This window comes from Electrophorus electricus, chromosome 11 (genome assembly GCF_013358815.1).
Source record: "Electrophorus electricus isolate fEleEle1 chromosome 11, fEleEle1.pri, whole genome shotgun sequence".
Classification (NCBI taxonomy): Eukaryota; Metazoa; Chordata; class Actinopteri; order Gymnotiformes; family Gymnotidae; genus Electrophorus; species Electrophorus electricus.
Genome location: NC_049545.1, coordinates 12,305,460 through 12,329,315, shown reverse-complemented (window position 1 = coordinate 12,329,315; position 23,856 = coordinate 12,305,460). Strand labels below are relative to the sequence as shown.

The 23,856-nt window shown below is 45.5% G+C and overlaps 2 protein-coding genes across 3 annotated transcripts in view; one reads left to right on the top strand and one right to left on the bottom strand.

Moving 5' to 3' along the window:
- Positions 1–18,236, top strand: part of plekhh2 (pleckstrin homology domain containing, family H (with MyTH4 domain) member 2) — a 28,796-nt gene extending 10,560 nt beyond the window's left edge. Inside the window, exons 8-30 of one of the 2 annotated variants that reach the window (XM_027002576.2) lie at positions 476–1,239; positions 1,567–1,642; positions 1,888–1,982; positions 2,071–2,233; positions 2,371–2,513; positions 2,607–2,720; positions 2,821–2,907; positions 3,242–3,400; positions 8,726–8,806; positions 9,133–9,300; positions 9,522–9,630; positions 9,844–9,956; positions 11,994–12,173; positions 12,805–12,902; positions 13,006–13,183; positions 13,345–13,500; positions 13,789–13,886; positions 14,038–14,179; positions 14,450–14,595; positions 15,692–15,821; positions 16,226–16,312; positions 16,408–16,557; positions 16,753–18,236. In XM_027002576.2, coding sequence (XP_026858377.2) covers positions 476–1,239; positions 1,567–1,642; positions 1,888–1,982; positions 2,071–2,233; positions 2,371–2,513; positions 2,607–2,720; positions 2,821–2,907; positions 3,242–3,400; positions 8,726–8,806; positions 9,133–9,300; positions 9,522–9,630; positions 9,844–9,956; positions 11,994–12,173; positions 12,805–12,902; positions 13,006–13,183; positions 13,345–13,500; positions 13,789–13,886; positions 14,038–14,179; positions 14,450–14,595; positions 15,692–15,821; positions 16,226–16,312; positions 16,408–16,557; positions 16,753–16,932 — 3,617 coding nt within the window. In that variant the 3' untranslated portion in view covers positions 16,933–18,236. The remainder of the gene's footprint in view (positions 1–475; positions 1,240–1,566; positions 1,643–1,887; positions 1,983–2,070; positions 2,234–2,370; positions 2,514–2,606; positions 2,721–2,820; positions 2,908–3,241; positions 3,401–8,725; positions 8,807–9,132; positions 9,301–9,521; positions 9,631–9,843; positions 9,957–11,993; positions 12,174–12,804; positions 12,903–13,005; positions 13,184–13,344; positions 13,501–13,788; positions 13,887–14,037; positions 14,180–14,449; positions 14,596–15,691; positions 15,822–16,225; positions 16,313–16,407; positions 16,558–16,752) is intronic. The other variant, XM_027002575.2, reaches the window with a different exon arrangement.
- A 2,346-nt stretch (positions 18,237–20,582) lies between these two features.
- Positions 20,583–23,301, bottom strand: epcam (epithelial cell adhesion molecule). Its single transcript, XM_027002579.2, has 9 exons — positions 23,005–23,301; positions 22,498–22,599; positions 22,092–22,350; positions 21,865–21,927; positions 21,693–21,756; positions 21,500–21,598; positions 21,200–21,397; positions 21,064–21,108; positions 20,583–20,950 (listed from the first exon to the last, which is right to left on the bottom strand). The coding sequence occupies exons 1-9, from the start codon at positions 23,060–23,062 to the stop codon at positions 20,924–20,926; spliced, it is 915 nt and encodes a 304-aa protein (XP_026858380.2). The 5' UTR covers positions 23,063–23,301; the 3' UTR covers positions 20,583–20,923.
- Between the last annotated feature and the right edge of the window lie 555 nt (positions 23,302–23,856).

The window sequence follows — 23,856 nt, the reverse complement described above, 5'->3', positions numbered from 1 at the left end:
AAAAACATAAATTAAAGGTCAAACAAGCATGTCATCATCAGACATTCCACTGATTTTTCTCTTTTCACGTAGCTTCTGGTAAGCAGCATGTCTGTGTCGGGAATTCCGCCAAGCCAGGCTTGTTGTCTTGCCAGAAATGCTACCAGATGAAGCGCTGTGGCAAAGTGATTCTGGCTGCCCAAGGTGGAGGCCCCCGTGACTATAAAGCCTTCCACCGCACGGCCAAGGCTGTTGCGCAATACACACTTGGTGTCTTCTTAATGAAAGGCAATGTGGGCGGGGTTATACAGACAGCCAAACAATGAGAGTGAGAAGCTTCTCATCAGACATGCTGCCAGTCGTGATCAGTGATCCATGCTGCGTTTTGCAAACGTAGTGCATCAAACTAGCTGGAGAGATAATATTATGTCCAGAGTCGTGTCATTGCAGCTATGAAGAGTGCAGTAAGCCAGGCTTCCTTCTTCCTTCTCCATAGACTGCAGCATGAAGCTCCAGAGTCCAGAGGGTCCCGCTTCTAAAATGCACGAGTCAGAGGAGGAGGGGGAGGTTGAGGCTTTGGATGCGTCACCTGGCGGCATCTCCTCTGTCCCGTCAGACGCCGCGGGTGGATGCGGAGGTCCCGAAGTCGGCCGCCCCGCCAGCGAAGCCTACCTCACCGCCTCCGACGACAGCAGCTCGCTCTTCGATGATGACTTGCAGCGGGCCGAGTGCCTCGCCTTCTGCACCCCAGGCCCCGACGGCACAGGCAGGGCCAAAGGTCATGACATGGCCGACCTCAAGGATGGCCCCTCGGACGAGCTGAACAGGCGTTTCCGGTCGCACGGGCTCACTTCTCTGACCTCCTCCAACAAGGCCAGCACACCCAGCCCTGTCCTAACCTCGGCACCCACCCCGAAACGTCCCACGCCCTCCCAGGAGGGCACGCCCGCCTCTCCCAAGCAGCCCCGCCTACGCACCCCGAATGCCTTCAGTGTTAACATGGCTCTTGCCAAAAAGCACCTGAGCCAGCCTCCACCGTGCAGCGACGCGGCCCACGGGAGGAGCCGCAACGCCATCAGCATGCTCCGCCCGCTCAAGCCCCAGGAGACCGACCTGGACCAGGAACCGGAAATGGAGACCGGCGAGCCCGCACTGCCCGTAGGGCCATTGAACACGCTGGCAGAACGGGGGAAGACCTCCGATGCTTCTGCAGCTGGGAGCAAGCCACCCACCCCGCCTCTGCACAGGTTTCCCTCCTGGGTGAGCGTCACCTCCTTTACACCTCAGGCTGGGAGCGGTGTCTTTGAAGTACACATCCGATTTTTATCCCGAGCAGCATGGATGCAAAAATCTGCTCTGTTCAGCATTAGGGTCACTTTCAGTGTGGCTGGGGATTTTGTTTCTCTCCATAACACTTCAGCGTTCGGAGTTGGTGTCCCCTACACCCACACCTCTCCTGCGTGCACACACACACATCTCTACAAACAGCTAGAGCTTAATTCTTTTTTTCTCTCTTTCTTGCCTGAGAGTGCACTTGCTTGCATCCTCTCTTTGTGCATTCATCCACTACCTTGACGTTGTACTCAGGAGAGCAGAATATACGCAGTGGCCAAATCCGGAATCCGGCTGTCGGAAACGTCGTGTGCAGACGAAGCGAATAAAGGTAAGCTTTAACGTTTCGATTTTGCAACAGGCACCACAGTCCAGAACGGGCTTTCACCTCATCGCAGATGTGCTCCTTCTGTACCTCCTCTCACAGGCCTGAGTATGCCTGTGCCTGCACTCTGCCAGCGTAGGCAGGTTTTGATGCGTCTCTGTGCAGTGTCCTGTCTCCAGTAGGGGGGTGCTGATGCTTTGTCTGTGTGCATGTGTACCTGTGCTCATATCAGTCCTGTGCTCTTTGTCTAGACTCCTCCCACCCGTCCTCACACCCCGCCTTCACGCTCTACACATCTCTCGTCTACAGGAACATGAGCACGCCCGTCTACACTACAGTCAAGGGGGTAGGCGTGGTTTGGGCGATGGCCGACGTTGTCCTCCGGTTGGCTGGGAGGTGAGGGCGGGCCTTTACTGCTGTGTTCTCCCCCGCAGAGGGCGACGTTGCTGAGCAGCGGTCAGTTTTCCGAGGAGTTGTCCAGCTCGGAGGAGGATGGGAGCTCGGAGGAGGGTCAGTGGAACTCCGTCGAGGAAGAGGGTGACTCGCACGTCTCGGGCAAAGGCAGTAGCCATGACAGCCCCCGCTCTCTCAGGAGAGGTACACGTATATACACACACACACACACACACACACACACATACACACACACACATAGACACACACACACACACATAGACACACCAGGCTTCTCCCTTCACCAGACACCTTTTTTCCTCTTGCTTTCCTTGGGCCAGCCATGTCCCGCTCCTCCATGGCGTCTGAGAGTGACTACGCCATCCCTCCCGATGCCTACTCCACTGACACCGAATGCTCCGAGCCGGAGAACAAGCTGCCTAAGACCTCCTCCTCCTCCTCGAGCAGCGACGGCAGCAAGAGTGTAAGAGAGGATGCGCGCACTCACATGTCCCACGCAGCACTGCAGCTCGCATTCAGCCATGATCACTCAAAAGCAAATGTTATGGTGGCCCAGGAACCAATGGAAAAGTCGGGCTACCTGCTTAAGATGGTCAAGACCTGGAAGAAGACCTGGAAGCGCAGCTGGTTCGTGCTGAAGGACGGCGAGTTGTTGTACTACAAGTCACCGGTCAGTGGTGCAGCCAGTGGCTCTCGCTGGACTTAACAGAGGGCAAAGTAATAGTGATGCGGGTGGTTTTTGGGATTATTGGGTTTCCTTTTTATCACAGAGCGATGTCATCCGCAAACCTCAGGGTCAGATTGAGCTGAGTGCTTCCACCACCATTTCCCGTGGGGAAGCCAAACAAATGCTTCAGGTACTTGGGGGTTTCTGTGTGTGTGTGGATGTGTGTGTGTGGATGTGTGTGTGTGTGGATGTGTGTGTGTGTGGATGTGTGTGTGTGTGGATGTGTGTGTGTGTGGATGTGTGTATGTGTGTGTGGATGTGTGTGTGTATGTTTATCCAAGTCCTTTGTTCTCAAATATCAAACCATAGTTCTTAAGCACAAAATCAGGTGTGTGTGTGTGTGTGTGTGTGTGTGTGTGTGTGTGTGTGCGCGCGCGTGCGTGCATGCGCGCGTGTGTGTGTGTGTGTGTGTGTGTGTGTGTGTGTGTGTGTGTGTGTGTGTGTGTGTGCGTGGACCTCCTCAGTTGATGACGGGAAAGCGTGTGTATAATCTGAAGGCAGACTCCCCCAACCTGCTGGAGGAGTGGCTGAAGGTCCTGCAGTGTGTGCTCAGGGTCAAAGCAGCCAGCCCTCTCTTCACTCAGCCCAACGTCCGGCCCACCATACAGGGACATCTGATAAAGGTTCGTAACCAAGCGTGCTTCCCCAACACACTGACAGTGACACATTTGTGGTTGCTTTAACTCCATGCTCCAGCGTGCTGGGTGTGAAGTGAAAAAAAATGACTAAAAGTGAAAACGTTCCGCTTTAATTAGTGGCCACATATCTGCAGCTGAGGTGAACCAAAGAGGCGTCGTTGTGAACACAACAGGCCATGCTGAGTCTGCTCTCCAAAGCAGGAGGTGCATCATTAACTGTTTAGTACATTGTTCTTACTGTGGTCTCCTGGAATCTGGCAGGTTCCTTCATAACAATCTCAATGACTTAAAGGCACTGTTGATTTAGGAGAAAAGGGCCCTATTGGAGACGCTATCGCTTTGTAAAAGCATACCCTAAAGGGAAGGACATTGTGTCCCAGGTTTACAAAAAGATCAATAATATGGTTAGTTCAAGTTTCAGGTGTTTGTCTGTCATGTGCGCAGAAAGTCAGGGTGGTTGTACATGGAACCGCTTGCGTGAGGTTCAGGTGCTCTGCAGCTGTGCAAGTACAATCGTAAGGGAGGACATAACGGGGCCTGTGTGTGTGAGCGTGGAGTATATAAGGCACATGGATGTGTGCTGCTTATGAGCGAGTGAATGCATTAGATATTAGTCTGTAACAAGTGTGTATCGGGTAGTAGGAGAAAATACAAAATACATATATCAATATATAACAATCCAACAAAAAATTCTATAAATAGAATAGTTGTATAGATGGTTGTTGTGTGCAGAGTTTAGGGACGGTAGGCACAGGGCACTGAAATGAATAGAAGGAGGTGCAAGATGGTTATACAAGTGTGTCAGAAGAATATTAATATAAAGTTTATGGAGTATATAATCCATTGGATAATATATTGCACAGGGTAATATATTGAGAGTGTATATTGAAACAGGAGTTCAACAGTACCATGATTGTAGTGCGTTTATAATGCTACAATGTGCCCACAGTGACGGAAATGATTGTCCATGAGTGTCACTGAGGATAACAGTGGGAGTGAGGCTTGAATAGAAGAGTGAGACATGAGGATGGGTGGAAGAGTGGGAGGACAGCTGCTGACTGTATTATACTTCATTAGTTCCTGACAGCCTGCAGGTAGAAACTGTCCTTCAGCCTGCCGGTCCTGGACTGAACGCTGCGATATCACCTGCCAGCAGGCAGTCTACTGAACAGTCCGTGTGCTGGGTGGCTGTAGTCAGTGGGGGCTTTGGTGCCCTTGCTTAGCCTACGAGGGTGGAAGATGTCCTTTAATGCCAGGAGACTGCTGTCCTCGTGACTCTCCAGAGGACCCTACGGTCGCAGTGTGAGCTGCTGCAGAATCCCACAGCGACGCACCGAGTCAGGATGTTCTCCATGGTGCAGGTGGAAAAATTAGTTAGGATGTTAGGGGGTCATCCAAGTTTCCTGAGCCGTCACAGGAAGGGACCAGGCCGGGTCGTGGGAAAGGTGCACCCCAAGGAATGTGATGCTGCTGACTCTTCCCACAGTAGCAGGAGTGACAACCCCTGGCGGCCTGCTGTAATCCACGATAGTCTCGCCTTCTAGTCGTCCTGGTGCGTTCTTATGGAGCCGTTTGTCTCGTCCAGGTGCGGGAGAGCTCGGGCGCCGTCCGCGGATCTGTTTGCACGATATGCACATCTGCGGGGGTCCGCGGTGGTCGGACAGGAGGAACAGACGTGGGCTTTTACCGTCTGCGCTAGGCGCTTCAGAGCTGCAGGGCGGCATTCGCTCAGATGTGTGACGGCAGGCTTCTCAGGGACTGGGAGTGTAGTGGCTTACCTAAAGCACGCCAGAATGACGGACTGTTTCCGGGAGAGATTAAAGATGTCTGCGGACGCCTCCACCTGCTGTTTGGCACGTGCTTCGAGGACACGGCCGCGGATGCCTTCAGGACCAGATACCTCGCGTGAATGAACCCTCCTGAAGGATCTGAGCACATCAGGCACAGATGGTTAGTGTGCAGTTATCACAATCCACCGAGCAGGAGTTGGTCACAGTCCAAGGAGTTGATTGTCTCAAAACAAGCGCAGAAGATGTTTAGCTCGTCTGGTAGTGGGGCAGATATACCTGTATTGCAGATTAGCCTCAAGAAGAGAAAGGCAAAGTTACAGTTTGGAGGGAAAAAGCACATAAAAACCTTCTGTCTTATAGACAGATGACACAAAGGTTACCAAAGTCATGGAACAAGCAAATGTGGAGAAGATATGCTCAAGACCTGAAGTAGAGTGTCCTGTTTGTGGTACGATAGCACGGGGCATGTATCGCTGTCAGTGAAAACTCACTCGATTGCCAGCAATGACCAACGGCTGTAAAATGTGAATGCCAGCAACAGCAGCACGATGCGTTCTGAAGTATGGAGAAGGATCTCAACAGCAATGAAGAGGAATAGCAGATGTATCACCTTGATGCATGACGGTGCCAAAGCATGTTGTTAAACCACTGTGTGGCGAGTTTTGTATCAGTCAAAATAATGGAATGCCGCTGACGGGGAGAGTCGCTGATCTGGCTTGAGCATTCAGTCATGTGCTCAGCAGTGCAGTAGTTTCAGTGGCTCCGGGGTTGTTTTTTTTGTTATGTCAAATGCTTTGATCTGTAGTTAATGACTGTGATCTCCAAAAAAAAAAAAAAGACCACCCATCGACATTTGGACTGTTAATTCCATTTTATATTGGTCCCTGAGGGGTTTAAAAAAACCACGCTCCTTGTGAGGTTTTGCTGCTGCATCCTCCGATGAATGTTGCGGAGGATCGGCCGGGGGTCGTGCGTCGCGAGCGCTTTCTGCGCGACGCGTCTCCCCCCTGCGGTCAAACATGCGGACGAGGGTGGGTGGCGCGAGAGCCAAAAGGATGAGGCGCCAGGCTGGACAGCAGAACACCTGCTGTTTTCTGCTCCTTGGTCAATGGCTCTCTGCCCTCCGCTCTCACGCTCGTTTATGGTCCAGCCCCGGGAAGCAACGCTTCTCCCTGCCACTGAACACGCAAACTCCGTCATCCTCTGGATAGTCCATGAGGGAGTCGATGAAACCATGCCGGATGTTGCTTGGCGTGTTGAGACGGCACGGTGGCGTGCAGCTCATGTGTTCGACTGCAGAGGACAGCGAGTATGCACAGAAACGCAGCACCGCCCCCAACGTTCGGGCGAGTTAGATTCTAAGATTTACAAGCTTTCTGGTCATTAGCTCTCAACACGAAATGGGATTAATAACCCAATCAGGTGGAGTTTAATTTCTAAAAGCATTTTTTTTTAATAATTCTTTTAACATTTAACAAAAAAGCATCCTAAAATGATTTGAAACTACTCTGGAAACTGAGCAAGTTGTGCTTCTTGAGGCTTTACATTAGGGAATTTGTTTAAGCAGAATCTAAAAATATCCAAATTAATCACCTTGCAAGGGACCACCAGTGAAGACATTTTCTGGTAACATCTGTGAATCCCAGAGCAAATCATAGTTTTATTTAAAGTTATGTTCGTTTGTCCAATTTCTTTGGGTCCTTTTAAAAGATTGAGACGGTGTATAAAGAGTTGGCCAAGGTGACGAGCAGCACTTGGCGTAGGGCAGTAAAGCGTAACGTGCTGGAGTACAGAGCCAAACAACTAACACTGTCCACTTACATACACAACGAACTGTGTGTGTTCCATCATTGCCTTCCATGTTTCTGTCTCTATTTCTGACGTGCCAGTAGCCTTTAGCTCACTGACTAATAAATGTTTGTCATATTTGCTTGTCTTTGTTTCACTGAGCTACTGGTGGCAATCGGTTACAATATAATGAATTACAAGAAGACCATTATATAACTGCATTATTCTCCCTTAATAATATAAGAATCAGATTGATATGTAAGAAAATGGTCTTTTCTTAAGCCCTTTTCTTAAGGTTTTCTTTGCTAGTCTAGTAAATACGGTTGTAACACAGTGAAACTGACCTTCACATACTGATTAGTAAGGAAATGTTACAAATGCAGGTCATGTTTATAGTAAGAAATTGTTGGGGGCTAGTCATGTGTCAGCTCAGTAACTTGCAGGCGTGGGAGGGTTACTTTTAAAATGTATTACATTACAGATTACTGATTACTTAATAAAAGATGTATCTGTATCCTAATCCAATGGATTACAACATTAAAGTAATATAATAAAATTTGTTTCCATTACTTTTGGATTATGTTTTAACCCATTAACTGCCACAGAGTTTCAGAACACTGGTCCCCTACAGTACATAACCAGTGGCACTTTGATGTAATATATTGATTAAAACACTGTTCATGGAGTCATCTTTTTAAAATGTTGCCAAAAATAACGTTAGAAATTACATAGCACCTGGTTGAGAAGTCATACAAAACAGAAACCTGTTCACAATAATCTTATCTCGTGACTACATTTGATATCCTGAGATCAAAATCTTTTGGCACTCAGATTGCATCACATGTGTTAATAAACAAAAAGAAGGATGAATTGCACCAGAAATGCTTCACAAATCCACATCCCAAGTGGGAGGGAAATAAAAGGCCCAGAGTGCATCCTCACAAGAACACGAGTCAGGGTAAATGTTTGAAACCTTTCAGTAAATACAAACTGCACGTGGCGCTGAGGTTTTTGCAGTATGAAGGCTAGGGGATGGATGGGAAGATGCGTCTCCGTTAGGACCATTTAAAAAGGGGGAGAAAGAGAGAAGGATTAACATCCTTTTAATGCATATTTTTAACAAATGCAACAATAATCTCATTTCTGTTTTTTCTCTAACTGTTATGGGATACATGAAATTTATTCTGATGAATTGCACTGTTGGCCATACTGAGGCCTATAAGATTGCAGAAATGGTACAACACAGTATTTACTTCTTAACTGTGTATTCCTTACACCAGTTCAAGATGCCTAGTGAGGATTGCTAACGTGCCTCATGCTCCGTGAGGTGTTTTGTTCTCCTGGCAGGCATAGGCAGCTTAGTATTTGAATTCCCAACATTCTGAGGATGGTTGTCCTGTTGAGACCAGACAGTATCAGTGTGTTTGTTTAGACTGGATAAATGCCTTTACACATATACTGTCTTAAAGAACACTGTGGTTTCAAAGGCATTTGTATTTAATGCAATATAATGGAATTATGGGATAACTGTACTCTTGAACATATACAATGAGAATGTGTGTCAGAGTTTAGCTTTACTTAAATACATATATTTATTAATAATAATAATAAAGCTCTGTGATGCTTGAAATGAGTCTTTTAGCATCTTTGGCCAAGCATTCCTTAAAGGGATTACTGCATTATTGTACAATTATCGTATAATATCACAATAATTTGTATCCGACTCTCCCAGGTAAAGCATGGCTATTCTAGGCGTGTGTGGTGTGCGCTCATCGGAAAGACACTGTGCTACTTCAGATGTCAGGAAGACAAGGTGAACTCAGTTCCCATAGCACTAACACTGTGTGTGTGTGTGTGTGTGTGTGTGTGTGTGTGTGTGTGTGTGTGTGTGTGTATATGAAGGCTTACAACACTGCATTCACTTTTTTTTTTTAATTGTGTATTCCTTAAACCAATTCCTTTTGCCTAGTGAAGATTGCTAACGTGCATCATGTTAGGTGTTTTGTTCTCTTGGCAAGTATAGATATCTTAGTATTTGAATTCCAAACATTCTGAGGATGGTTGTCCTCAGAGAAACATCCTTCAGAATGTTTGTTAGGGTGTGGGTGTGGGTGTTTGATCAAGGACTTTCTTCCTCAGTTCCCCCTGGGTCAGATCAGGCTGTGGGAGGCGCGTGTGGAAGAAGTGGCTCGGTCATGTGACCCAGATGAGGACAGTAAGAGTGGGCAGTCTGCTGTCTCTACCATCTCCATACAGGCCCTGAACCAGGTCCCCACTTACCTACTCGCAGACTCCCAGCATGAGAAGGTGTCCTCCCTCCCTGTTTTGGTACTCCGGCATGGTAGTTCTGGTCGTGACCGAATATGACCTTTTTAGTATTTATGACTCGATATAAATGCTTCAGGCGTAGGTGTTTGCTCCTGATGTTAGAATGGCAGTTGCATCTAGGAAGACAAGTTTCTGCAGGCTTTGTTTTTGTTTTTTTTGTTTTGTTTTGTTTTTTATCCACTTCTGTACGTATCCTGCAGGTCGCGTGGCTGTATCACCTGTGCGTGGCAGCAGGCGCTCGCCTTGGACAGGTGGGAACTGAGTTTGAGCAGCTGCTTAGCGAGCTGCTCCTCGTGGATGGGGACCCAGGTAGTGTCTGAGTTTGCTATCACAGTGACATCAGAACGGTGACGAGCTCCTTACCTTCTTTCAGTTCGAGTCTTACTGGAATTTCCAGGGTTGTTTATTTAACCAGGCCCAGTTCCAGAGATATTAACTTCATCACCTCATGTAAAGAGGAAGCACATCCAAGGGAGGGTTTAGGCGCTTGGCCTTTGTTGAGGTTTCCCTCGCTCTCCGCAGGCTCTCGGGTGTGGAGGCATCCCACGCTTTGCTTCAGTAAGGACGGCCTGACATCGCCTCTCACCTCCCTGCCCTCCCAGGCCTTGCAGACCGAAGCTATTAAACTTTTTAAGGTCAGTACAACGCCTGTCATGCTGCGCGTTGTGTCCATTATACACTCACTGCACACTTCTTCAGAAATAGTTCTTTATTTATTTATCATTTATTTATTACTAATCCTGCGCAGTGTAAACTAAGAAGTCAGTTCAGAAACACTGTCTGTTCTGCATGGATTGAATTAAGAGCCTGAGGCCATTCTGTTTTAAAAATAAATAAATAAAAATTACATTGTCATACCACTCTGTCAAGTTGTGGTCGAACAACTCCGTCAGAGTATTTAAAGTGAACTTTTTTGGCGCCAAAACCTATAAGCTGCTATCCTACCAACAAACCCTGCCTCTCCATCCCATATGACTGGCATCCCAACAGTTGGCATACAAAGTTCCCTACTTGGTGGCTGTCACTTTTCTTGGGGTTTTGAGGCGATGGCATTGGCAAGGCTCGTGCTCAAATAATTACTGGGACCCAGAGGAGATATTGACAAGTAATGTTCTGGTCTGATATAGTTTAGCGTAAGAGTCCTGTAATTGGAAGGCTTAGAAAGCTTCTGGTTGTCATGACTGTTACTTGCTCCAGTCTTGTTCATTTAGGGAAATGTCAAATTCTGTTTCTGTCTGATTCTGTTTCTGGTATTTTAGATCAAAAAACTAAATCTGTTGGTATTTCTTATCCCTGAAATGCCAACAGATTTAACCCTGGTGTCTGTTCTGGTTCTGTTTCTGGTCTTGTTTTGCATGTTTTGTCCTAGGTCTTTGCTGAGCCGATACCAGTTGCTCTTTAGTTTGTTCGGTCTTGTTGGTGTTTGGTGTTTCTGTTGTTATCATCATCAGGTGTGGACAGGTCCCCAGACCCCTGTCACTGTAGCCCCCCACTCCTGCTGTGTCTGTTTCGGTTTAATTCTTCGTTTCCCCACCCACTCCCATCTCTCTCCATCTCGGACAGTTCTGCTGTCATAAAGAAAGAAAGAAAAACAGAAAACAGCAGCAAAAGAAACTATTTTTGAATTTATCCAGCACCTTTCTCAAACTCAAGGTTACTGTACAGAAAAGTGTCACAATATTGCAAAAGCTACCCCTCCCAGGGCCTGGGGGTTACCTGGCTAGACGCGTCCTTTCCAAATGTGTCAAATCCAACTAGAAATAATGTTGACAGAAGTAATAAAAATAATAGAGAGGATATTGATCAGGTTTGTCCTACATACTCAGCAATGTGCTCAGCAAAACTCTATGGGCTGTAAATTGCTTGTTAAGAGAAATGCTTTCTTTGATTGCATGATTGAACCTGATGATGATGATCTGAAAAATGAAATTGACAAATCAAGCTGCTGTAAGCTGTTAAAAGGGGGAAAAGTGAAAAACTGCTCAGTATGTTCCAGCTGTCTGTGTTTCTACAGCCTGGAGGAAGGTACAAGCCTCGGGGGACGCTACTGCGTCTCTGTGCTGCTAGACAGTTGGCCAAGCAGTCTGTCTATCCCTCCTGTGCTTCCTTTTTCTCGCGAGTGAGACCGGGATGAGAGAGGCTCAGTGACGGGCTTCTTCCACACTGTAGACTGTGTGAGAGAGCATTTGTTTTTAGAAGGGTTAGATTCTACAGTATGTTTTAACATTTTCAGATATAGAAATATAGATCCCAAAAGGTATCTACAAAATACAAAAAATCTGATATGTATTTCAAATACATATAATTAAAATAATACCCAATTCTGGTCAGTGTCGATACTGTTTTTAGAAATGTATCTGGTCACCAGTGGTCCTGTGCTGAGAAACTGACCAGTAATGGGTAGGCTATAGAGTGATTGACAGGTTGTGAATGGTAATAGATGGACTATAGCATGTAATTGTAAATTTACCAAATGCACCTATAAGATCTGTTCAAATGCAGTGTGGGTCCAAGGTGTGTGTTTCTACTAAAGTGGGTGGTGAGTGTAGATTCCATGGACCAACTATGGAAAAAACACTTGGTTGTCACAAGCTCTCACCTATATTCAGTGTCTTGTTGGAACCTTTCAGCTCTGCTCCCCTATTCATTTCCATACCGTGCCTCTCCTGTAGACCTGTCAGCTCTTCATTAACGTGGCCATTGACACGCCAGCCATAGACTACCATGTGACACTGGCCCAGTGTGCACTGCAGGTTTGTCTCACACACCCCGAGCTACAGAACGAGATTTACTGCCAGCTCATCAAACAGACACGCATGAGGCATTCTCATGGCCAGCCGAGCCCACTACAGGTAAGGTTGATCTCCAGCCCTTCTCTCTCACTCACACACACACACACACACACACACACACACAGACACACACACACACACAGACAGATAAAGAGTTGTGTGGAATTCTCCCATTCATTTTTAATTATGTTGAAATGTTTGGAATAAAGAAATGTTTTGTATAAGCATTTTCGAATACATTTTTACAGTTGTTGCTTCAGTATTCGGTCATTCTGCCTACGTCTGGTATGACAAATGATCCCTATATGTGTCTGGTGCATTCACTGTCATGGCCAGCTTTCTTGTCATCCCAAACCACATGCAAAACACACAGAGACGAAATAGCCTGCATCCAAGAAGGCAGGACAAATTCAACAATAAGACAAACAGTAAAACAATCCGAAGGACAAGTATTGTTAGGAGATATATTGTTATTTTTGTTTTTGTCTGTTCGGCGATTCACCGGAGAGCAACACGAGAATAACGGCAGTGACTCAGCTGGGAGGGCCTCTTTTTGCTTTGTTTACACCTGTGAACCATCACCATGGGGAGCATTAATGTGTTCCTCCACCAGAGGGTGGCTGGTGGATGCTGCTTGGGATTGCGTCTCAGCTGAAGTGAGTTACAGTTCTGTGTACCTTCGCCTCCGCAGGGTTGGCAGTTCCTGGCGTTGTGCGTGGGGCTCTTCCTGCCTCAGCACCCCATTCTGTGGCTTCTTGGGTGTCACCTCGAAAAGCACGCAGACGCTAGGTGAGCCTGGGCACAGCGTCCATGAGCAGGCGCGCAGGGCCTTGCGTACGTACACCGTGACTGACGAGCATGAAAAATGACACCCGGGCCTATCTGCCCGCAGGACAGAGGCGGGGAAGTACGCCATCTACTGCCAGCGCTCAGTGGAGCGGACCCAGCAGAGGGGCGAACGGCAGGCTCGGCCCTCCCGCATGGAGATCCTGTCCATCCTGCTGAGGAACCCGTACCACCACTCCCTGCCCTTCAGTCTGCCCGTGCACTTCCTCAACAGCACCTACCAGGTCCGCAGGGCGGAGGATGCACCCTGGAGAACCGCGCAGCCGTGGAAAGGTCTGTCTAACAATGCTGTGTGTGTGTGTGTGTGTGTGTGTGTGTGTGTGTGTGTGTGTGTGTGTGTGTGTGTTTGCATGTGTCTGTGTGTGCACGTGCGTTCTATTGGCAGGTCGTTGGTTTTGATGCTTCCACCACGGTGGAAGAGTTCCAGAGTCGCCTGAACCAGGACACGGGCATGAGGAAGACCGGCCAGTCCGGCTTCAGCCTCTACTCGGATGACCCCACCGGCCGAAACATAGAACACTACCTGCATGGCAGCCTTAAGGTCGGAGCCCCCACTGAGGCTCACGCCTCCAGCACACTGTCACGAGCAATGCCACAAAAGCGGCACCTCTAGCAGGAACGACAAATCACTGACAGTTATAGACATTCAGTGGGTTAAGTACGTTTCTAATCACCTTCTTGTCAAGCATCTTGTCTCCTGTCTTGACAATAAGAGACATTCAGCACACTGAATACACCCCTAATCTCCTGTCACGACATCATGAAATGAAGCCAAGAGAGAGACAGCTTCCTTCTGTCATCTGAAAGGTAGTTGTGCCCACTTCCGCAGATCTGTGACATCATAGCTAAATGGGAACAAGCCTGTAAGGAGCTGCACACGGGCAAATGGGAGAATGCCCGGACAGTGAAACTGACGTACAAGAACAGGTAGCCCAGAAAAAGACCCTGAGAACCTCAGCTGAGGAAGATGCTACTGTACGCAACACCTCAGCATTCTCCATTACTCTCTTCCCCTTCTCTCTCTCTCTCTCTCTCTCTCTCTCTGTTTCCATCTGTTTCTCCTCCTCCCTCTACCTAGGTTTTACTTCTCCCAGCAGCTGAGAGGAGAGACGGAGAGAGAGCGCCTTCTCTTGGCATACCAGACAAATGAAGAGATTGCCGCCGGTCACTTCCCAGTGAACAAAGAGCTCGCCTTAGAGATGTCCGCTCTGCTCGCTCAGGTGTGCCGCAGGCTCAGAGGGAGTCCGTTCAGCCCCAAACCAGCAGGGCCGCATGCTTAAGCCATGATTCGCTTTCGCCTGCGTTGCCTAACCAGTTTCAACTCGTTTTGCTATCATTTGCATGGCTGTGTCCCAGCATGAACAGAATTCAAATCAAGAATTAAGCTCGGATTAAGAATGGGTTAAAGTCGATTAAAGTTGCGATTTTAGACTTGAACTGTAGCCAAATGTCCCTGGGTCTGGCTAATGTGGCCTTCCTGCGCCCCGCAGGTGGAGTTTGGTGACTTTGAAAAGCCGTTCCCCAGCGCGGCTGCTGCAGGCTCCGCGCAGGCTAAATCTAAGCAGACTCTGAAGCAGGTTCTTGAGCACTTCTACCCCAAGCACTACAGAAGAGCCTGCACAGAGGAGCAGCTGAGGTAAACACCCGTGGGTCCGGGTTACCAAGAGCTCCACAAAAGCAGCACTGTTGCAGTCAAATGAATTATTAAAAAAACAAATCTCACTACACCAGGAGTTCTGTTAGCACTCTGCCCTTGATTGAATGTCGAAGGTAGTGATGCATTTCTGCATTTGACCGTGGGCAGTGCAGTGTGTGGAGCTGGCGAGAAAGCCAAAATGGTAGGACATAACGCTTTTACTACTGGAACAGCACAGTGCCAAGTTATTTTGGCCTTCTTCCCAACTCTACATGCTAACATGCTCTGGCTCACGTGCTCTAACCCAGGGGTAATCCCTTTTCCATGCAACTCAGCATGTGATCTGGGACATCTCTGAACGTTGTGACGGAATCACAATATCCGTGTGTCACTGTAATGAATAGCACTTTATGAAATTCTCAAAAGTTCTATTGATGTATATAGCAAGACAGTGTGGATGGAGAGACAATTCAGAAATTAGTTTTTCAGAAATTACCATTCTAATAACAATCTCTTTATAAAGGCCCCAATTGCCACCACGTTGCGACTGTTGGGCCCCTGAGCAAGGCCCTTAACGCTCAACTGCTCAAATAGTATCCAGTCACAATTGTAAATCACTTCCCATAAAAGCATCTGCTAAATGCTGTAACATAACACATTTTCCAGGAGTTTGTGAGGATCTCTCCCTAATTGGCATTCCTGATTTTGGTTGGCCTTTCAAGAAATCTCAATATGTGTATATCTTAAAGGAACAAAATACCTTCTAAGACTAGGTAAACATCTCTGTGGAGAATATAATATTCTGTATGGAATACAACAGCGCATTTGGCATATTTTCATTGGACATGTTGCTGTTGGGTCACAGAGCAGAGAGTTACAATACACATTTATATCTATCTATCTATCTATCTATCTATCTATCTATCTATCTAGATAGATAGATAGATAGATATAGATATATATATGTGAGAGCAAGAGATTCAACTGTGTGTTTAACATTACTGTATTCCTTTAATATCAGTGCAGTCTCTGGGTTTTGTTTTATTTTAGCTTCATGTTTGTGGCTGCTCCATTTCTTGCTCGCTTGTTTCACCAGGCAGTTGGGTCAGAGGCTCTCGGTCCGCTGGGCGTCCCTGAGGGGCCGGGGTTCCTCTGAGTGTGTGCGCATCTACCTGACAGTGGCCCGCAAGTGGCCTTTCTTCGGAGCAAAGCTGTTTGAGGCCGAGGTAAATGTGAACATTTTTGTGGGTCAGAATCTGTCCAAGTGTCCAACCAGTGGAAAATCCTTAAAGCACCTACCTGCTCGTTTATGGTTATAAACTTTTACCTATAGATTTTTTGAGTAATTTATGATGAACTGGCAAAGTATGACTTGTTATTCACAAGTTTCATAGTGGTCTATTTTCCTGAGGAAGGGACTCTTGTTCTCAGGGTTCACACACACAGCTTAACCACACCGATCCTCCGTGCTGTGTCACTCACCAACACCACTTCTTCTGGGCTGTTTACGTTGCTGTCAGTCATGTGATCTGACACACCCTCACAGTTATGAGCAGGCAGCAGATTGGAGTTTTTGGCACATTTAAATTGTGTGTATGTGTATATGTATTTCTTTGCTTCCTCCCTATAGCCCCTGAGCCCTTCTCCACAGCAGAGCACGCGTGTGTGGCTGGCAGTACACGAGGGAGGCCTGAGTGTGCTGGAGTTCACATCCATAGTAAGAACACCTCTCTGAAATATGCTGCCCTTACCTGGTGATTCCTATTGCGTTATAAAGACCCATGTTTCCTTCCTTCCTTTTCAATTGTTTAGAAACTCCTGGTGTCCTACTCCTTTAGGAAAATTCTAACGTTTGGAGGTTGTCGTCAAGACTTCATGCTGGTGGTGGCTCAGAGTTCCGGCACCAGCCCGACCAGGGAGAAGCTCACTCGGAAGCATTTGTTCTCCATGAACCCTTCTAAGGTGGGGTAGTTCAAACCCCGTCTTATCCGTTTGCGTAAAGTAAATCTGCATGCTAAAATCCACTATGGCTCAGTGAGTCATTGTTTGCAAAGTTATAGGCCTGCTTACTGCAGAAATTTTTATTTGATGTTCTTGTACCTGTACAAACATAAGCGGAAGATTCAGGCGTGTGTGTTTCTGTGTCGTGCTGGCCAGATCTTGGAGTTGACCCTGCTTCTGGCCGGCTACATTAACAGTGCCCATCAGCAGAAGTCAGCAGCGCACCATCTCTCGGCCCCAGCCCTCCTGCTGGGCCAGCCTCACTGCGGAGAGCCATGCAGCAACTCCCCACCTGCAGCCTGCTGCAGACCCAGCAAAGCCCCCACCCTGCTCTGAGGCTCCCCCTAGTGGATATTTGCTACACTACCGCAGGACCTAGAGCTGAGGGCGGGCGTGCACTAATATTCAAAGTGGAGAGGAACAGGTGCAAGACTTCTTTATGTGGCCTGTGGTCTTTCCTTTCATTGTACTTGCCATATAAAAAGCATCTGAAGTCACTGTGTTAATCCATGTCATGTATGTCAGAGGTCTACAATGAAGTCCTAGGTGTTATAGTCCATCGGCCATAGCCAGCATTGCACAACCAACCATAAGCAAATTTCATTTTAAAGAAATATATGCAAACGTTAACCAAAGACCATCCTATTATTCTAATCAATTTATGTGTTCCATGATTTAAGACTGATATAGTCCAGAGACATGTTTGCGCTAACTGAGGACATTCCAAATTAATAAGTAATTTATTTACTCTTCTCCCAAATAAACCCTAGAAAATGTTAAAGCTGAACAGTACATCGGAGGGGTGTATAAGTTTTTTTCAAAGTAATGCAAGTCATTCCATGAGTGTTAGCATGTAGATAAAGTTGATTTTGACAGGTTATAAAGTGATTACTGAATTTCTACAGAATGAATGTTTGTTGGCATTGTTTCTCTGTGCAGATCTAGACTGTCAGAATATCACTGTGTGGTAAAGAATCACAAAGGAAAGAGAAAATGTTTGTGTTAACTATACCTCAAGTTAAAAACAGGTAGTGGCAGGTTCCTCTCAGTTTAACATGCGACATCATTTTATTTTGTTGTTATCTTGTAGCATTTGAGTTGAATTAAAACCAAAGCAACACTTTCATTCAGTGGTTTAACATTGATTTCCCATGTTTGTTATTTGTCCAAACAAGTTGTGTGTGATCATTTGGTGTCTTACATAGACAATCTTACAAGGGAAGCTCAACAATGAACTGGTTATCGGAACAAATGGATATCAACGTATGTCCTAAGTTATTTCTCTTGGAAGAGACCCTTGTAGTTTTGCAAGGTGTTTTTTTGTTGTTGTTTTTGTTTTTTTGTTTTTCCCCTTCTCAGATGAAACTACAAATGAAAGCTGAAAGCTCCTATTCGCCTTTCCGGTTTCACTGAGTCACCAGCAGCTTCATGGTATCGTCGATAGTAGCAACTACACAGTCCCTCCTACCACTGTAAATGTCCTTTCTGATTGGCTTTTTATGTTGAACCGCCTTGGATTGCCATGGATACACACTGAGAGTGACTACTCATTTCATGTATCAAGAAGCCTAACTGTGACCTGCCCAAACCTGTCCAAACTAGTCTCTGACACAAAGGTTGCAGGCTGTGTTGTGAAAAGATTGAAAAAAGAGAACAACAAAGACAAATGGCTGGGAAACAAATGAAAAGTGCGCCACAGAAGGCACAATTTAGAGTGTGAAACAACAATTATAGGCACTGATAGTTCCATTTGGTTAATTCAGAACATCAAAGTGTCCGCCACCACAAAAAAGTGAAACAGTTAGAGAAGGTAAAGCAGGAAGTTGGCAACATGCTTCTCTTCTAAACTTTTTAGACAAACATTTGAGTGCCAGAGGGGAGTTGGTGACGGAACAGAATTCAAACGATTTGTTTACATTTGCATGGACTGAGGGAATTGGAGAGATGTTAAATTACAGAGTTGGGAGGACTGGATATATTGTGTATATAGGTATATTAATGGCCATATTATGGCTTTACCTCAGGGCAGCAATGTGAAAGCCAGTTTGGCATTATCAAGGATATTGAGGAGGCTACATCAAGCTCGCTGCTGCTTTGTGGAGCCAGTTAAATTTTACCAGCAAGTTAGCCATTCAGGTGTGTGTTTGTTAAAAGCTAACACATTCCTCAAAATGAAATTGGTCACGTCACTTGGTTGAAACTGAGACGCAGAAAGAGCAGTTTGTGAGTGTCTGACTATACCACAGCCCCTTCTGTAGCACTGATCCTTGTCAGACAGGTCTAACCTGGTTCCAGCCACAAGCATTAGTGTCATGCAGGCTTAATCCACATGTATTGTTTCTGTGATGATTTTTCTTAATAAAGTGTATTTAATTAATATTACTCACCACTTACTATAATTTATTACTTACTATGACTACTCGGACACTCACTCATACATTCACAGTTTCTGAATGTATCTGTGGCTGTAAACAATTTGTCAGTTACTCTCAACCCATTTACCAGGTGCTATTTGAGTGTGGACTCAATAGTGTTGTTTTTGCCAATCGTTGGCAGTGCGGGACTGAGAGATGTAAAAATATCCTATGGTGATAAACTGACCACAGAGCAGGAGTCGGAGAACAGCAAACACGAACTGCATGGCAGTATTTTTGCAGTGGTTTCTGAATGTACACCTACATGTTCTGAGTTTATATAAAGTTTCTGAAGAAATATGTACCGTGAAATATAGGGAAAGCATTTAATATACCATCATAATGTCATAAAGTTCTTTCATGTATTAATATAAAACAGGTCCTTGCTAAAAATCAGTCCTGAAGATGTATTCTGTGAATACAGGTCTCTTGACAGAACATTCAGGCTGAGGAGGACCATGGTGACTTTTGAATGCAGAATTAAAGGTTCATTAAAAAGAATGTGCCGCCACCTCCATGAGAACAGGCATGGCAGCCACAGACATTCCCTGGTTGCCTGAACTGGAGGGAAATGCAAATATTGTGCCCGTGTTTCTAACGTAAGCTCTTGTGTCTAGGTAATGTGTTGTGCTGATGACACCATCCTCCCTAGACAAAAAGAAAAGAAGAATGTAGAATACTAACTGCAGGACAGCAAACACTGATTTTTCTGAGACATTGAAACAGACTATTTGGAAAATACACTTCCAAGTAGGATTTAGGTGGAACTAGTACATGTAGTTATAGGCAAATGTGCACCTAATATGGAAGGTGTCCAATTACAAGTCTATGCTAGGAAATGACAGAAGCACATGGGGGGGGGAGCCATTGTGTTGAAGAAACAGAGCAGCCAGTGTGGGAAAGGAGGGGGAGACTCAAACCTGTACAGCTGGTTTTTTGGACTCAGGCTTAAGTCATGTATTGGATTACATTGCCAGTGGAGATTTACCAGGCACCCTTTTCAATCTAAAACTAGTTAAACAATGTCCAGAAAATGACTTCCATTTAATTAAACAAGTGAAAGCCATAAAAGCACTGGAGGTGGTTGATTATGACAACATTTAAACAACCTAATGAGGAAAAACAGCACAAAGTACGTATGCAAGCAAGAGAATTGCTCAGTAAAGAGTGGTTAGCATATGAAAGTCCCCGAGGACATTCAAAGCAAGCAGTATCAACAGGGCAGAGGCTCCACCCTCCCCCAAGACACAATGCTTTTCCACAGAGTAAATACCTGAAGCAGTGCTCACCCTCACCTACATTTATTGCAACACAGGTGAGAATAATGCCATAAATCCAGTCATGAATTCCAGTGTAAAACTGCTTTAATGAAAAAAAAACTGGTTGAAGTAGTGTGGTTAATTTAGAACTGGACCATTATGAAATGTTTTTTTTTTTTAAACTAAAGACAAACACCTTTTTAAAAGGTGTACACACCCTTGGTATGACTATCACCCTACATGTCACAAGGCTGTGCTGACTGGTTCAGACATTCAAAACCAAGACACCAGATAATCTTACATGAGACATCACTGGTAGAGAAACTTTTATTAAAAACACAAACTGTACATATTAATTCCACCAAAAACACTAGTCAGATTTCATTAAATAGACAACATGGCCATGTTTAGACATGGCTATTCTTCCTTAGATTGCCATCTAACCTGATTGGGACAGTCTTGACTGCATGCTTAAACACAGCTTAAGGGTAACTAGAGATCCATTTTTGTTTAAAAACAACTTCACGGAACATGTAACAGGCACTTTCTGAACCCCTTAAAAAAAAAAAAAAGCTTAAAAGCCAAACAATATACAGTAGACGCCTACACAATGCCCCAGTGTGAAGACAAACAGCATTGGTTTCATGGCAGCTTTTATGACATGTTCTCCATCTCTCTGGCCTGCAGAGCAAACAGAACAAATGAACCAGTTATAAGGGGTGGGGAGGAGCCACAACACTAGATGTGCATCAGGAAGCATCTTGCACTTGGATGTTTCAGAGTAAACTACCCACCTGTGCTTTGGTGTACTGGGCCTTGTCCCGCTTCCTAACAAAGAACTGCAGAGAGAATTTAATTCCATTAAAAGTCATGTCATGGCAACAAATGCCTTTTCAGATCCAGCTTATGTAGGCAGATGGATATACTGACCAGAACAAGGAGACCAGTGACCACTGCAAGGATAACCACAACAATGACCGCAATGATGCCTCCAGTCAGTTTCTGCATCGTGAACGTAGGGGCGACTTCATCGACATAGTACACCAGGATGCTATCCATGGTCAGGTTGGTATTGCCAACCTTGACTTGAAAGGGCGTTTGGTCTTTGAAGAGGGGCAGGACTTTGACCTAGAAATAAAAGCATATAGCTCAGCATCACGCGAATCCAACAAACATGTAATCCCACATGATCAGGCACAAAAGCTGAAAATTGCATCTTTAGAAACTTACATCTTTCTCCATATAGTATGCCATACGGGACAGATCTGTACCACGGTCTTGCTTATCCTTCTCAACATCCACAACAATCAAATGAGCATCGGCATCATACTGGGGAAGGGGGGGAAACCCACCATTATGACCTGCAGGACTACCACACTAATAGAAAAAATAAATTAATTAAGTGGTCTAAAGTGGTCCTTACCTGAACTTGCTTCACAAATGTAGGAGACAGGCCATAACGACTCTGCATGGTATTTGAAATCCCCCTGCGGTATACATAATAGCAAGTTAGTCTAGCACAACAGACTGAAGTCACTTAAATCCTCTTGGACAACTTGCTACTACAGGTTAACCTAAAAAGGCTGATTACATACGTCTTCAGTACGTTGGAATCAAAAGTGCCAGCTTCTTTATGCTTCAGCTGGAGACGGACCCAGCTAGAGAAACAAGATGCATCATTAGCCAAGCTGTACCAAGAGTTGGTTTTGTTTTTTTTAAAACACAGAACATACCATCTTAACTGCAGACAGGTACAGAGTACCAAGTACCGACAGCAACATGGGAGTTACATATGGAAGACTAGGACGGCAAAGGCACTCACTAGGTCTCCACTGGTTCACATTTCATGTTCTTGTCGCCTTTATCGCTCCTGCGGACACCTGCGCTGTTAACACACCAACAGGTGTCGGTCTTGTTGCACTGGATAGCCTTGAAACGACCGTCAGCCTCGCACTCGGGGTCGTAAATGCCGTCATTATCCACAAACGCAGTCTCAACTGGCTTGCCACCGATTGATCTTGTCTCCAGGTTATTCCTGGCGAGGTACATCTCTGCTTTCATGAGGAAGCACTTGGGAACCACTGCAAAGAGAAGGCAAGTGTTAGCTGCCTACCCCGTATACGTTTCATCTCCATTTCCGCTACAAAGACCAAGTTGCGAACACTCCCCATGGACTTATGTTGACATCGTCTTCAGATACAGATTAAACAAAAACATCAGGAACTTACGATTATTGCAGTTCAGAATCTGTTTATCTCCATTATCAATAGCTATACTACACGTTGGTGGAGTTCCGTCACAGGTGGCCCATTTCATGGTTCTGCACGTGTCTGGAGGATTAAGGTTAACAAAGTTAGAGAATGTACAGTAGAATTATACATTTTTCGCAATGTTTCCCGCTGGAGATGAAAACACTATAGGAGCCTCTGTTTTGAGCAGACATGGGTGTGGCCCGAGTGTTTAGCCAATAGGTGTTCCACGGGAGGGGGAGGAAGAGTGCAGCGCAAGCGGGAGGGGGCTCCCCTCCCCAAGTCGTTTACAAGCGCTTGCTTCCTGCGCCAAATACATCAAATAACTACCGTCCAACGACAACCAATTCTCTTATTGGGACAGTAGCTGGGGACCCAAGACATCCCAGTTGAATAAACTAAACGCAAGCCACAGTTGACAACTTAAAATGCAAAGCCAATTTTACAGCTCAGCCCTAAAGAGTGATTTATGTAAAAGGCACTCACCTTGTGCCGAAGCGCCGACGACAAACGCCAGAAGACACAACGCAAGTATGGTTTTCATCGTAGAAACCAGACCCAAACACAAAAACGTCTCAGAAGAACTCAAAGCCAAAAAAAAAAAAAAAAAAAACCCCACAAAAACCTTTCTTCCAAACTCTTCAAAAAGAAAGGATTAGAAATTGTAAAAGTTATAATCCAGATCAGGTTTTTCACACAAATCTACGTCGAGTTTACTCCCAACTAAAAGCACACCAATATATATCCTGACCTGGCTCCTGCACTCAACTAACATCAACTCGCTGCAGGTGGCAAGTTATACCTGTGCAGTGATGTGACGTGAGAAGAAGACCCGGATATGGGCGGGGCCTGTCCTATCTCAAACTTGTATCGTGTCCTCTTAACCATATTTGGTAAAGCTCCTGTTTCGGTTGAGAAAATAAAGTTCTTCAAACTTCGACTAAAGCGATGAACATGAATTATTTCATATAGGATTTATGTTTACGAATTATTATTATTAATGTTCATTTTTTCTGGAAGGCACTGGTCCTTTCTCTCTCTCTTTCTTTCTATGTTAAGAAACCTGTAGGTTCAAACCAGATGAACAAGTTTCGACGACGGTAGTGCCTCTGGCCCACTAGCTTTAAAAACATATATATATATATATATATATATATATATATATATATATATATATATATATATATATATATATATATATATATATATATATATATATATAATTTATTTTTTTTCCTGAAAAGGCTAAAAACTGACACTGTGAAATGGCTCGTAAAGTTACACTCTACGACTACCGCTATTTCCAGCAGTTCAGTCACGATTAATACCTCAGTGATA